The 16,563-nt window shown below is 32.4% G+C and overlaps 1 protein-coding gene and 2 pseudogenes across 1 annotated transcript; 1 reads left to right on the top strand and 2 right to left on the bottom strand.

Annotated features, from left to right (window-relative positions):
* Positions 1-1,770: 1,770 nt before the first annotated feature.
* On the bottom strand, positions 1,771-2,372 carry LOC130501915 (uncharacterized; annotated as a pseudogene).
* Positions 2,373-7,822: 5,450 nt separating this feature from the next.
* LOC108860705 (uncharacterized) lies at positions 7,823-8,282 on the bottom strand. Its single transcript, XM_018634562.2, has one exon. It carries the CDS (start codon positions 8,126-8,128, stop codon positions 7,946-7,948), a length of 183 nt encoding a protein of 60 aa, XP_018490064.1. The 5' UTR covers positions 8,129-8,282; the 3' UTR covers positions 7,823-7,945.
* Positions 8,283-13,473: 5,191 nt separating this feature from the next.
* On the top strand, positions 13,474-16,461 carry LOC130501914 (la-related protein 6C-like; annotated as a pseudogene).
* Positions 16,462-16,563: the final 102 nt, after the last annotated feature.

The raw sequence follows: 16,563 nt of genomic DNA, 5'->3' as shown, positions 1-16,563 counted from the left end.
TTTCATTTGAAGGCCAATTTTAAATGTATGGTCTTATTAGTTCTAAGAGCAAAACAAACACAAATATCAATCAATAACTATTTCATTCTCATCTTTTAAAACCGAGAAATTATGAACCTTAGATCCATAATATTCTCAGATCTGGAATCAACTTTAGAAATTCTGATGTAAATAATAACTCTTTATACCGTGAATGAAAGTTGAACTCGGAATACACGAAAACAAACAGCTCACACTATCTCATCAACACTGTCAATATCACTTTTTGTAACACTTATATTTGAAGGACGTGGAACTGGCGGGATTATTAGTTCCGCCACACGATTATTCAGCAATGAAAATACAGATACAAGTTTTGTGCTCACGCCCGAGAGATTCGGGTTGGTTAATCGGATCTTTGTACTGTCCGATAAAGAAAGGACACTGGTGAAAGAGTTTCAGTTCTGGATGATCAAGAACAAACCCTCCTAACCACGTGGAACTGGAGCATATCCAGATCTCGCTGACTGTCTTTTATCTTTGGCTAAAAAGTTCGCTTGAAAAATATGATATTCATCATTTTTTTGGATCAATAATCCTTATGGTTATCAATGCTACTGTTTCGAATACTGCCAGCATATTTATATTTTTGTAACACCACTCTGCGATTTGTTTGACTTTTCAACGTTAGCAACTCCAACTATTTTTTTCATAAAACTAACCAACCTAAGTGACGACTTTAAAAAAAAAAAAAAAAAAAAAAAATTGACCACTTAATTAGCATGCCACTATAGATTATAGAAGATTAAAATATAACGTATCAAATTTAATACCGATAAAAATACTCTGTTTTATTTCGAAAATCTATATGAACTAATGATTTTTCTAAAAAGTATCTATCTTATTAAAACAGAAATATTCTGTTAGACCTAACATTTATTTTGTAAGTTTTTTAATTAAATACATTTTTATACTTTATAGTTAAACATACATTAAATCACTAATATTCCTTTCTTTATACTACTATCTATGTTTCCAAACAATATACTTATTTCTTTATAATACTATCAATGTTTCCAAACAATATATTTTTATACTACTATCAATGTTTCCAAATAATACAATAATTAATCTTAGTTATTTTATATCTATCATTTTCTCTTTAAAATTTTGTAGAAACGTCATAATTTCATAAATTGCAAAATAGTGAACTTTAAAATTTCGATTATAAGATTACAAATTATGAACTATTACAATTTAAATCCAATTAGATTACATATCGGTCATTCATCAGTTCAATCGGTTAGTCTCGGGTTTTAGTGATTTTTTTAATATGAATATTTTAAAAACATAAATTGAATTGTCAGATCTCCGGATTAACCGGTATAATCACAATCGGGTTGAATTTAAAAATACTGATTCAAATACAAAAATATTTTAAATACACACTCTTTAAAAATTACCAAAAATATTTGTTAAATTATTAGTGAAAATTTTTATCGTAAAATATTCCGCGCTTCAAAGCGCGGGTCAAAATCTAGTTGTAAAATTAAATGAAAATTACTAACTTCAATCAACCTATCATGGTTACATTTTTCATATGAGTCCTGCTTTTGTGTCAATAATGCAAATCCAGTTTAAGCTTTTGAGACATGGTTTATCATAAGATTTATTTTTGAAAAACATTTCAATGATAGATTAACAATACTTAAGGCTATTGCATATTAGTATATGATAACGAGTGTATAGTTTTATAACTGCAATTATTTTTCAAAGGTGTGACCTTCAAAGGATCTTAAAAGCGAGTAGTACTCACAAATTTTATTCATCTGTAACTCTGAATGATTTTTTTTTTTGACTAAATTCTTAACTCTGAATGATTCTTTTAATTAAACTTATACACAAATCAGCAACTTCCGAAACGCCACATGGCACGAGAGCTACTAGGGTCAGGGTTACTCCACTTTAACGAGGCCAAAACCAAAAAAAAAGAAAAAACTCATCACATGAATCCAACAAGAGGAATGGGAACGTTGGCGTAACTGTTACGGCGACCGTCGTGAAACCGGGAACCGCAGGCTGAGGAGGCTTACAGAAAGCTTCTTCTAATGATTCAGCCACGGTGGCGATAAAAACGACTGCCATCTTCACTAACACGATGCAAAACTCCAGCTTTTGAGACACCATACTGTGTTTAATTTGTAGGAGAAAAGTAAAAATGTATGATTCGCTTCTTTGGTTTGTTTTTGCGCTTTGAGGTATGTGTTCCTTCACTCTATTTTCCGCGTATTGAGAGAACTCTCGTCTTTGTGAATTGTGGTGTGGGTCTTACTTGTGAAAGCGGAGTTATATTTATACACATTCACGTCGAGGCATACAATGATAAATATAATAATTGGTCGACTAATATGCCACTCGGCGTTTTGTTTTTTGGTCAAATCCACTCGGCGTTTGTTTCTCTAACAACATTCTCAGAAGATGGCTTATTGTACTTTGGTTTATCCGAAGAGCCAATATTCGTTGGGGGCATTTCTTTACTTACATATGTGTAAATATATATCTTAACGTTATTATTAACGCTTAGTGGCGTCTATATATTGTATATATGTGCAAGCAAGTATTGCTTTCTTTTACTTATCCTAGATATGAGCATGCAAAGAAGGGTTGTAACTTGTACGTGCGATTGAAATAGGAATATATATATATATCCAAATTTCGATCACGAATTAAAAAACATATTATAGCTAAGAACTAGGATATTCATCAACCATAATTAGCTAAACTAATATCCTGAATCTAAAATCAGAGAGCTTTTTCCGATAATTAACTTTTCCTGAAGTCTACAACTTGGTTGCTGTATGGTTTACGATTCGAATAAAGAGATCGTTTAAAAGATTCATGTTCACGTATATATATTTCTCAAAAGAAAAACATGTTTATGATATAATCCACGTGAAAATATTATTCAATAACATACGGGGTTTGTTGGCTATGGATCAGTATGGAAATTCCGCACCAATAGGACACGAGGACATGAAGACAATTTGATGTTGTTTTTTATAGAAATTTATATAAATAGTTTGATTAACCTGCATGGATATATAATATTTCAAATTTCTTTTTCTTGACATTCATACAAAAAAACTTGTATAAATAAATACTTACAATGTCGAAAAAAAAATACTTACAAAACTTCTCATGTTCCCCTAGTGTAAAGCTGACTAAGATCTTGTTTATTATTATACATACACATACATCACATGATGTAAGTTGATACATTATTATGGGGAATCAAATGGTTCTCACTACAAAAAGATCAAAAAGTGTTTTGATTATAAAGTGCATCCGATAATGATTATTAACTATTTCTTTATCCTAGAATGATTGGAAGTTTTTTATTACATAAAGTGGAATGTGGATAAGTCGTTAATTTTGAAATACTTGAAAATAACAAGATGATTACTGCCAAACAATATGTTCGTTCTAATTCATATTCAAATCTCATCCAAAACGAACTTTAAAACAAACTTATCCAAATGGAAGAAAACTACTATAATCCAAAGTAATGAAATCGAATAGTTTTATTTCACTGTCCCCAAGTTTTTACAGACCTAGCTAAAACAATCCAGTACTAAACCTGTAAGAAGTAGGGGTTATAATCTGTAAATAACAAAACAAAGATTGGGTGAGTAAAAAGCATGATTAACTCCGGTCTCTTACTTTATGATTTGATATTTTTTTAAAATAATATTTGGTTAAAAAAACGATTCTTATATCTTTTATCCGAAATTAAGAAATCCAATTAAGAGACCGGAGTTAAACATGGTAACTCCGGTCTAAATTAAAATGCCATTTACTTCATGGGACTGAAATGAAAATCAATAGAATAGTCTGATGGGACGTACCACCAAACTCAAAAGATGCGCAAATGAGGAAAAATGATTTAAGGAGATTGTTGCTACTTGCTAGGAGTATCTAAACTATTGTTTCATAAACTTTAAGCTTCAAGCTTAACTAAACAAATCACCAAAAATTAGCTAACCATATGTTCAAGAGCCCATGAGACCCATGCCACGTGTTTCCGTGGTAGTTGTTGAAGTTCATCCTAGATTTATCTTTCAAGACAAATATATTATTGACATTGTGTCCAAGTGGTTATTTTAAAGGATTGTACCTAAGAAAAGTAGAAAACATTCATAAAATAACCAATAAACAGTGTTGGGAATGACATTTGCAGATTCTAATACCAACATGCTGACTGGATCAACAAAAGTGGGAAATCACTTTAAAGTTTTAGATTTTGTTTGATTTAGTTGTTGCTTTGGTGGATCCGAGCGTCAAATTTTTCGTGTGTAACAAAGGACAACATATGAAATGATCAGAAATTTGGTGTCTGCTTAATTAAATCGAATTTAGAATATATTGTTAAGTAACCATATCCTTTTTCTCTCTAGGCCAGCCTTAAGTTTTTTTTTTACCGGTGGTCACCGTTGTTGTGTTCCAAAACCACAATGTTCGTCAGGTTTTACTTCCATTTGCTTTTCCTTTTTTTAAGTTTTTGTTTTAAAGGATTTTAAAGAATTTTCAAAAATAGATTATGTAGATTTTCCAAAAGCATTGGCAGTGGGAGAGACTCTAAGCAGGCGAGGTATCCACACTGATGGGAAATGTAAGAGATGCGGAGCTAGCGAATCGGTTTACCATGTCCTAGTCTCCTGTCCTTTTGCTCAAAGAGTTTGGAAGCTAGCCCCAATCTTAGCGTCCACGCTACCACCTCCCAGCAGTACAAATGATGCATCTATGGCGGAGGTGCTACTATCATGCTCCAAGATGGTTAATCTACCCCCCACAGGTCTTACTAATCCCTTGTATCCATGGATCTTTTGGGTTTTGTGGACTAGTAGGAATCAATTGATGTTCGAGGACAAGTCTTTCTCGGAAACAGAGACAATGCTAAAGGCATTAAAGGCTGCTAGGGAATGGCAGTCAGCGATCAAACCCAGGTTAAGATCACAAACTCTGCTTCGCCTAAAGACTGTCCACCTGTGAACACGCCCCCTGCTATCCCTGGTAATACTACTGGCAATACTACTGGCCTATTCTCTGATGCTGCTTGGAACAGCACAACATTGGCTGGAGGACTGGGATGGGTAGCAAAAAAGCAAGATGGCTCGGTTCTCTTTCAAGGAACTGATGCTCGCCGTATAGTAACTTCAGCACTAGTTGCAGAGGCTATGGCATTAAAAACAGCTCTCTCAGGAGCTGTCTCTGTTGGTCTAAAAGACTTGATCTGCTTCTCGGATTCTAAGTGCTTAGTTGACCTCCTCACAGAAAAGAAAACTGTGATTGCTCTACAAGGATTATTCCATGACCTCGGCGTGTTGAGGGAATCCTTTAACTCTATCTCCTTTTGTTATATTCCTCGGGTCTGTAATAATGAAGCTGATGCTCTCGCGAAAAACGCTCTGTTCTTTGCTTCTAACAGCCCATGTGGGATTGAAAACTCTGTATTAAACTCTGTTGTTTAAGTTTAAATGAATGGAAAGGTTTGACCAAAAAAAAGATTATGTAGATTTTCAGATCTGAAGTTAATGGCTTAGATGGTAGCGGTTTGGGCGTATCTTTATTGTATATATGTGTAAGTATGTTTTCATATATTTATCCCAGATAGGGGCAGGCAAAGAAAAGTTGTAACTTGTACATACAATTGAAAAAAAAAGATCAATATATATCAAAACTGATTCAAATTTACATTGTATAATAGCTAAAAACTAGGATACTCTTCCACCATAATTAGCTAAAATAGTTCCCAAAAGTTAGAGAGATTTTTTTTGGTCAAAAGTTAGAGAGTTTTTTATCTGTCGTTTCCTGAAAGTCTAAAACCAGTTTTGTTCGACACACTTTTTTTTTGCTCGACACACTTTGTTGTATTCAAACAAAGAGGTCGTTATATATATAATCCACGTTATATATATATATATATATATATATATATATATATATATGTTGGTTATGAATTATTTAAATATATAATTTATATGCTTATGTGCTACTGCTCACATAAGGGTTGGTTGAATATGGATCAGGATAAGAAAATTCTGCACCAATAGGACACGATGACATGAAGACAGTTTGTTGTTGTTTTGATTGAAACCTTTACAAATGTTCAGATTAGCTTGCATGGATAAAACTTACAAACTTTGTACATGTTCTTCTTGTGAGTGTAAAGGCTGACTAAGATCTTGTTTAATAAATACACACGTATACATCACATGATGTAAGTTGATACTTTTATTATGAGGAATCAAAAGGTTCTCGTTACAAAAGATCAAAAGTGCTGATTATAAAGTGCATACTAGATTTTGACCCGCGCTTTTGAAGCGCGGGATATTTTACGATGAAAAATTTCACTAATAATTTAATAAATATTTTGGTTATTTTTAAAGAGTGTGTATTTAAAATATTTTTGCATTTAAATCAGTATTTTTAAAAAATTCAATCCGATTGTGATTATACCGGTTAATCCGGAGATCTGACAATTCAATTTATGTTTTTAAAATATTCATATTAAAAAATTACTAAAACCCGAGACTAACCGATTGAACTGATGGATGACCGATATGTAATCTAATTGGATTTAAATTGTAATAGTTTCATAATTTGCAATCTTATAATCGAAATTTTAAAGTTCACTATTTTGCAATTTATGAAATTATGACGTTTCTTCAAAATTTTAAAGAGAAAATGATAGATATAAAATAACTAAGATTAATTATTGTATTATTTGGAAACATTGATAATAATATAAAAAATATATTGTTTGGAAATATTGATAGTAGTATAAATAAATAAGTATATTGTTTGGAAACATGAATAGTAGTATAAAGAAAGGAACATTAGTGACTTAATGTATGTTTAACTATAAAGTATAAATGTGTATTTAATTTAAAAAACTTACAAAATAAATGTTAGGTCCAACAGAATGTTTCTGTTTTAATAAGATAGATGGTAAAAAAATGCATATGGAAATGATTATTATTATTTATTTATTCTCGATTATTGGTTGTTGTTTATTTACATAAGAAAAATCTTAATGTTGTTAAGTTTGCGATATTTACAAATAACAACACGGATTATTGCCTTTTTCGTCCTAATTCATATTCAAATCTAATAAAAAACCAAATTATATTAAGCTTTACCCAAATGGAAGAAAACTATAATACAAACTAATGGAAACCAAGAGTTTTATTTCACTGTGCCCAAGTTTTCACAAACCTAACTAAGTCAATCCATAATTAAACCTTGAAAAAGCAAAGTGACCCGAAAATAAGAGAATCGGGGTTTAAATAACAAATCAAAGATCTAAGGTGATATCAACATAATCGATGGGAGACGTAGCACCAACTCAAAAGATGATGACTCAAAAGATGAATACGTCAGAAAAAATACTAGTGAAGATTGATGCAATTTGCAAGGAGTATCTAAACTATTGTTTCTTAACTAATCTAACTAAGTTTTTTTTTTTGTAAAAGTAATCTAACTAAGTTGACTTATGGATCATCAGAAGATTAAAGATCAAAATTTATCTTATAAAAACACTTGCTTTATTTGCCTAAAACAATTAGATGAGACCTATTTATGTAAATAATGTGTAAATTTAAATTGAAAGAAAATTAACTTCACCAATCTATTCACTATATGAATTTGAACATGCTTACATATTTTATCTGAGACCTGAATTCGTGTAAAGAACATGGTTACTCAAAGTTATGCTTAGTAGAATCACAGGTTCTTAAAGAAAGTTAAACCGATTAGTACTCAAATTTTTTATAAAAGTCGGACGTTTATTTATCTGTAACTCTTCATGCTTCTTCCGGTTAAACTTATACACAAATCAACAACTTCCAAAACGCCACATGGCACGAGAGCTACTAACTTTAACGAGGCCAAAGCCAAAAAAAACTCATCACATGAATCCAACGAGAGGAATGGGAACGTTGGCGTAACTGTTCCGGCGACCGTTATGAACTACTGGAAGCGCCGGCAGAGGCTTACGGAAAGCTTCTTCTACTGATTCAGCCACGGTGGCGACAAAAACGACAGCCATCTTCACTAATTCGATGCAAAACTCAAGCTTCTGAGACACCATACTGTGTTTAATTTGTAGGAGAAAACTAAAAATGTACTCTTCTTGGTTTGTGTTTTCCGCTTTTGAGGTATTGTGTTTCCTTCCCTCTATGTTTTCCGCGTTTTGAGAACTCTGGTCTTTGTGAGGTCTTATTACTTGTAAAGCCGAGTTGTATTTATACACTTTCACGTCGAGCATACAATGGATTATTAAATTTAGTAGTTGGTTAACTGATATGCCACATGGCGTTTGTTTTAGCAACTTTTCTCTGAAGATGCTTTGTTGTGCTCTGGTTTATCTGAAGAGCCAAAATTCTTTGGGGGCATTTCATTACTTACATGTGTATTCATAGTCTAACGTTGTTTATTAACGCAATAATTGCATAGGAGTGTCTTTTTTTTTGACAAAGGATATTCTATTAAAGGCATGAGAAAGAAAATGTTTTACAGTGGACAGAACACAGTACACCAAGTGGTCTTAATTAGGCAAAAGCAAAAAGAATAAGCCTAAAAGGTAATTAATTGCATAGGAGTGTCTATACACATATATTGTATATGTAAGTATGTTTTCTTATGTTTTTTTTTGTTCAAACATGCATGTTTTCTTATGTTTATCCTAGATACGATAGCATGCAAAAAAAAATTGTAACTTGTACAAACTGAGTATAGGAATATATATCCAAATTAGGTAATGAATTTAAAAATATATATAATAGCTATCCAGGATATTCATCAACGATAATTAGCTAAACTAATCCTTTAAATCTAAAATAGGAGCTTTTCGTATAACTAATTTTTCATTAAGTCTGCAAATAGTTTGGCTATTTTGCTGTGTAGTTTAAGACTCAAATAAAGAGATCGTTTAATATGTAACGTATTCATGTATATATTTCTGAAAATAACATGTTCATGTACATAATCCACATGAAATTATATATGATAGTAATGATATTATATAATATATAATTGATACACGGAATATATAATAACAAACGCGTTGGTTGAATATGGATGAGGATGAAAATTCTGCACCAATAGAACACGAGTACATCAAGACAATCTGATGTTGTTTTTGATTGAAACTTTTATGAATATTCTGATTAACTTGCATGCATAAAATACTTCCAAAATTTCGTATGTTCCCCCTGGCAGTGTAAGGCTGACTAAGATATTTTTTAATATAAATGCGTATACATCACATGATGTAAATTGATACTTCATATGTGGAATCAAAAGGTTCTCATATACAAAAGATCCTAAAGTGCATAGGATAATGATTATTAGTTGGTTTGTTTATTCTCGAATGCTTTGAAGTTGTTTATTACATAAAGTGGATATGTATGTGATTAAGTTTGCGATATTTGCCCTTTTTGAAAAAAAAAGTTTGCGATATTTCAAATCGTTGCTATTTGCTAAAATAATATGATCTTCCTTATTCATAATAAATCTAATCCAAAATCAAACCGAATCGAACTTATCCAAAAGGAGAAGACTAAAAATCCAAAATAATGAAAACGATTTCACTGTGCCTCAGTTTTAGAAAAAAAGAATTTAAAAATTCCATAACCACATTTTCAAAAGGCAAAGAGCCAAAGACGCAAAATGACCTGAAAATAAGAAAGTTAGGAGGTTTAAAGAACAGATCAAGATCGGGATGATTAAGTAATTACATTAAATTCGTGGGATTGAAATGAAAATCAATATAATCGATGGGACGTAGCACCATACCCTACTCAAAAGATGCCTACATGAGAAAAATTTATTATAGAATGTTGTTGCTTACTGCAACTCTGCAAGGAGTACCTAAAGTATTGTTTGTTTTATGGGACGTAGCACATACTCAAACTGGTCAACGTCTCTTCGTGAAGAATCGTTCTTCCCTTTTTTCATTTTCTCTTTCATCCTGTTTCATTTTTTTTATTAGTATTATTTTTTGATGAGGTATTGTCTGAGAAATTACCAGTAATACTAAGAGCCCGCCAGACACATGCCACATGTTTCCGTCCTAGTCGTTCAAGTTCCTCCTACTTTTGTTTCAAGATCAAACTTTATATTGGTGCCAGCTACTGCTAGTGGCGATGTTTTAAAATTATTGTGCCTAAAAAAGTAGAAAGCATTTTAAAAGTAACCAATAGTTAGTGTAAGCCCTTTCTCAAACAAAAAGTCAGTGTAGTGAATCTCATTTCCAGATTCTAATACCTAGAACGTGATGACTGCATCAAGAAAAGTGGACACTCACTTTTGGCTGTATATTTTTTGTTCGAGTTGTTGCTTCAGTGGATAAGAGGGTCGAACTATTCGTGTGTAACAAAGAACAATACTCCACTTTTAGTTTGTAAATCTGAAGTTACCATAAAGACATATGGACATAATTTTGGTGTAAGTTTAACTAATTAGTAATTTGTAATCCCCTATATATTAAAAGAGAAACATTATAATTTAATGCGTTCACATTATATTAGACAGGTGTCAGCTTCATATTCATTTCAATTTGAGTATAATGATGTGTCGGTTTCACAACCATTTGACAATTAAATGCGTTCACATTCAAGTTTTTTTTAACTCCAACCAAGATAATTTCTTTAAAAAAAAATCAGCTTATTTTTATTTCTGCATTTTTAGTCTTTGTATCAGTAAATTGAAATTCTTTCCGTACACTGAATAATATCATATTTGAAAAAAATTACAAAATCATTAAGATTCAGGTCAACTAGAATATTGAAATGAAAATGTTTTTAGAAATTGAAAGTTTCATATGTTGTCGAACTTAGCTATAGTTGAGACTTCTGTACACGAATACAATAAATATTTATAATTTGTTATGAATTAAAAACTGAGGTAAGAAACACTACACACACAAAGTCGGATCTTTAGTTCAGCCAAATATTATTTTATGGATCTTTAATTTATGTAATTTAAATATTTAGTTTTATGTTATTCATTTTTGTGTTTTATATTATTTTATTTCAGACTTTTAGGATTTAAATATATTTAAATTTTCTTAAGAAAATACATAATTAAAATGGATATCCGAACTCGAATCCAAACCAAAATCGCAGTGATTCAAACCAAATCTAAACCAAAATTTGTAAATATCCGAATACAATTTAAATTTCTAATTCTAAAAATCTGAAATCCGAATAAATCAACTGAAAGGATATATGAATGTACATCCCTAGAAAAAGCTATACAACAAATTCTTTAGCATATAAAAGATAATCTAATAAACTATTTCACTCTGCGCTGTAGTGCGAGTTATTATCTAGTATATAGTATAATTAATTCAAAGCGTTGTATGCAATTTAATTAGTTTTACCCTCATATTTTGAACTAAAAAGCCTTACATTTTTTGAAAAAAGCGAAATTTAAATATGCAAAAAACCTTTTGAAAGCTAATTAATGGTGCTCTATTTAGATGACTATCCAGTCAGTTCCTGAATTCGATTCAGCGAAAATTTATAGCTAATTTAGTCAAAATATGTATGAAATGTTTTATTGAAAGACACGCACAAGCGAATAGAACCTTGACCATACGAAGTTTGTTTAGCAACTTGGATATGATAAAATGCGAAATACGTGTATAAGAGCATCATTATCCCTAAATTGCTTAGGTTGAGGTGCTTAGAAAAAATACAATGTGATGCTTTTTTTCCTCTTGTACAGTGTAAGCAACATCACTTTAGTGCTTAATTAAGCACTTATGCTTCTTCTTCATCTTCTCTTTCCTCTTTTTTATTAATAAAAAATGGCTAAGCAATCCCTAAATATCTTGGGATAATCATGCTCCTAAATAAAAAATGGCTAAGCAACATGGAATTGAATTTCATATTCCAATGACTCAGGTCTCGTATATACAATAAACAATATGGATTACGGAAACGTAAGAAAATCTTGTGATGCATGATGACCTTTAACGACCACATCTTCCTTTTTAATTATTCTGCTATTCCACAATCTTATCCACTTTTTCCCATAATATATGAGCTTTTCAAAACTTTAAACTAATCAAGATCATAAAGTAAAACCTGATGATGATCATATTCTATGTTTTAGCTTCTGTTCTGTTGTAAGCAGTTTACAAAAAAAAAAAAAAGCTTTTGTTCTGTTCTACTCCAAACCAAGTTGGCCAATTATATATTCATAGGTATTAAATAAAATTCAATTGCAAATATGCAATGTAAAGAACAATAAGTAGTAACCAATATTCAGGAGGCTAGTTGTAAATACCATAAAAAGCTTTGAGTAGTGATAATTTTCTGTCATTAATGGAGTTAACTCAAAACATTTTAACAGAAACCACAAAAAGATGGATGTCACCAAAAACAATATTGAATTCATATGGCAAAGTGAATGAGATCAACCTTTCATCAGCCATATGGATTCAATATTGAATCCAAAGAGATTATTGATTAGTTATTAACTGAAAGATATTAACTTTGTTGTGTGTTTATGTGTTAGGCCAGCAAAGGCCAAGAAAGAAGATGGAGGTGGAGGTGGTGGATTAACCAAAGAGAAAGGTTTGCAAGACCCAAAGGATCATGGAAGGAAGATATTATGCGACGAGTTCGCTGCATTCCTTGTACAATGTTTAAGTGCATAGCATGTTTCAAATGAACGAAGGCATTGTCCAAGCACATTTAGCCCTTGTCATAAACTTTGATTATATTCTAATGGGCAGGCAAAGCCCCGGGATAGCTTAGTGTTTTATGATTATCATAGAGCTCTGCTTTAGAATTTTTTCCTCAATTAGTGGCTTCTGGTACAGTCACATTTAGAGTGTATTTATCCATAGTTTTCCTGATCAGTCAGCCATTGATCCTACATTCATTAATAATAGCTTGATTGGCTAATTTGGATCATCATGTGTATATGAAACCAAGTACACGGCTGCAAATATCAATCAGCTGATAGATTTTAGCTCTCCATTCCTCTCCACGATCTCTGTAAACTCAATCCCGAACTGAATACTAAGATTTGATAGTGAAACGTATTACACTCTGAACGCAAGTCTCAATCCTAATTCGAAGCTACCTCTCTTCCGCTCCAAAATGGACTTAGGATATCTCAGCCCAAACCCGCCCCTTATGGGCAACCGTTTTTTCTTACAAATGAAGTATTTGTAAATGCGTTTTTAAAAAGACAAAACTTCTCTTTAAAATAATTTAAAGAGAAATAGTAAAATACAAAGTCAAACCAGCAAACCTATTTTCTCGTTAAAAATCCATAATTTGCGCCAGAAAAACAAGGCTTCAATTTTTTTTTCCATGTTTCGAAATCATTAGAAGAGCACAAACAACAACAAAATACTCATTATTAGTTTTGTTAGATTTAAAAAAAATATTTCAAAATATAAAATACCAAAAAATATATTTTATTAAAGAGATTTTTTGCATAGTGAGGGGAACATGGCGCAGATACAACGAGAAGATGTAGAGTCCGTCACCAAGGAAACGACAGAGAAGAAGATATTAGACGGAGGAAGAGCGGAGGATCTTCTGCCTCTCAGGCTTCATCGTTCAAGTTCAACGCTCAGGCACCGGAATTCGTACCGCGATCACACACCACCTCACTAACACCGCAGGTTTCTCCAATCTCCGGTTACTTCTATCCTTACTTCCACTACAACGACCTCTCCATAGGAGGATACAGTGGCGGTGGAGGAGGTTCTGGCGTCGGTTCTTATTCGTCAGACTGGATCTTCGTCGGAGGAGGAGATACCGTTCAGCATCAAGACATTCATGATCCGACAGCCGCGTTTTATGTTTCGAATCCGGTGGTTCAGTTTCCGGCGAATCAGAACTTGTCTTCCTCGTCGAAGAGTTTGCTCTCCGACGATCTTCGCCTTAAGATCGTCAAACAGGTTCTTACATTTTTATTTACTTACTGGTTATGTCATGGGATCAGTTTTACAATCTATAATATGAAAACATAACAATGGAATGATGGTGATATCTTATGCTGTTTACATTATTAAAATTTAAAAATACTATCAGTTAATAACATATATATATATATATATATATATATATATATATTGATAATTAAATTTATAAAATTATGTAAAATATACAAATAAATAAAATAAAATTATAGATATGCAATTGTAGAAATTAATTTAAAAGAGATAAACAGATTGTAAATAGTAAGAACTTGATGAAAATTTTCGTCTTAAAAATCTCTACAATATTTTTCAAAATTTCTACAAATTTATTAAAAAATGAAAACTGAATATTTAAAATTAACAAAAATTATATAAATAAATTCTTAAAATAAATTTCAAAATAACAAATTATAGTTTAATTGCACTTTAATCCCGCTCAAAGAACAGAGCACTTACAGTTGACCTAATTGCACACAATGATCAGTCAATAGGATTCATCGCTTTTCTTGACTGACAAGAAACCAATTATTGGTTTCAAATTATAGGTTGAGTACCAGTTCACAGACATGAGTCTCCTAGCCAATGAGTCCATCTCAAAGCACATAAACAAAGACCCTGAAGGTTATGGTAAGCCCAAAATTGTTCTTAATTACAAATTTACAACCCTTCACTTCTCTGAAAATCTTGTGAAGATCTTCAAAATGTAAGCTTTGTTTGCATTCATATCTCTGTCTTCTGTGTAAACTCAGTGCCAATATCTTATATCGCTTCGACCAAGAAGATCAAGGCTTTGACAAGTCATCACCACTTAGTTGTATTGGCTCTACGCTCCTCTTCTAAGCTCGTAAGCTTCTTTCTTTACTCCCTAGTTACCATCAAGCTAGCTAATTATATGATCTCAAGTGCATATATATAACTGAGAGAGTTATGAAGGTTGTGAGTGAAGACAGCAAGAAAGTTAAGCGTAAAACTCCATTTACTGATCGAGACAGAGAGGAATTACAGGTAATTAATTGTCATGGAAGTCTTCATTAAATCTAATACTAATCAAACTATATACTATTAATTATCTATTGTTTGTTACTTCTGCAGGGCCGGACTGTTGTTGCAGAGAATTTGCCAGATGATCACTCTTACCAGAACCTCGAGAAGATCTTTGGAGTTGTCGGAAAGTAAGAAGGCTTTTCAAACTCTACTTCATGTACTTTCACTTGAACATGGCTTTGTCTAAGCAAATTAACAACACAAGAAGTATATATTTGTCTCAGCGTTAAGGCAATTAGAATATGTCATCCTCCAGAGTCCAACACCTCACGTCCAAAAGGAGATTTCTTGATGAGCAACAAAGTAAGTACCATGATCTCCTCTGCTCTTGAGCTTCTCATGTATCCAAAGAGGTTAACATTCTTGTTGTTTTAATCCAAAAGATTCACGCACTTATCGAGTATGACCACACTGTCGTCGCGGATAAAGCTGTGAGTGAATCTTTTCTTTTTTGATCCAAAAACTCTGTATAGTACTTAGTTTCTAAGATATACCATAATGTGATCGATACCATACTAGGTGGAGAAGCTGAGCGATGAAAGAAACTGGAGGAAAGGACTTCGTGTTAGGCTGCTTCTTAGATGCTCGGTATAATCAATTACACACTTATAATGTTTATCAACCAACATATATTTCTCTTTTAACTCAAAAACCATCTGAGATTAATTTGTAATTTACAGCCCAAATCAGTGCTCAAGCACAGAAGAAACTTTGATGGCATCCTCATAGATGATGAAAATCCTTATGAATCAGGAGAAGACTCTCCACGTCTCCATTTAACAGAACAACACGTTGATAACGACGTTAGTCTTGCTTAAATCCCTCCAAATTAAGTCTTTCTATAAATAAAATAAAATAAACATTTCTTGGTGCGCACGTTAGGGTGATGACAACAATATTGGTGGACTGTGGGGAAAAGGGAGAGGAAAAGGACGAGGACGATCTCCTAGAAGCTATGCAGTAGGAGGAGGAGGACGTAGCTCCGGGGTCGGGCTCGGGCTTGGACTCAGCATCGGCTCGATGACGCCGAGCCTTGGCCTGCATGAATCTTCATCTCCCAAAACAGCTACAAAGGGACCAAGAATGCCTGATGGAACCAGAGGCTTCAACATGGGACGTGGCAAAACCTTCAATCTCACTGTAACCTAACAATCTCTAAATACTTCTCTACCAACAACGACTACTTTTAATTATAATTAAAGAGGTAAAAGCTATAGAATTAACCAAATAATACATGTGGCTTTGTTATGGGTTCATATAAGCAAGGACATCACTTTGTGATAGTGTATGAACTATGAAGGCATGGTGAAGCTTTTGAGGGTTTTTCTTACTTCTTTATACATTTTTTAATCCTCCCGTGTTCTTTTGTATGTTCTGATATACTTATTTTTGTGAGATTATTTTAATAATGAAGGGTTATAGCACAATGATATCATTGACTAATGTGTGATTCGAATATTGCTAATAGACTAGAAAACTAATCATTATACCATTTTCATTACGAAAATTGTATACAAGAAGTATAAAATGTG

Source organism: Raphanus sativus, unplaced genomic scaffold (assembly GCF_000801105.2).
Source record: "Raphanus sativus cultivar WK10039 unplaced genomic scaffold, ASM80110v3 Scaffold0329, whole genome shotgun sequence".
Lineage (NCBI taxonomy): Eukaryota > Viridiplantae > Streptophyta > Magnoliopsida > Brassicales > Brassicaceae > Raphanus > Raphanus sativus.
Note: the sequence above shows the minus strand (reverse complement) of the source record. Positions and strands in the feature narration are given on the sequence as shown.

Excerpts from the sequence above, each read along its gene's own strand:
- LOC108860705 (XM_018634562.2), bottom strand. The coding sequence starts at position 8,128 with ATGGTGTCTCAGAAGCTTGAGTTTTGCATCGAATTAGTGAAGATGGCT.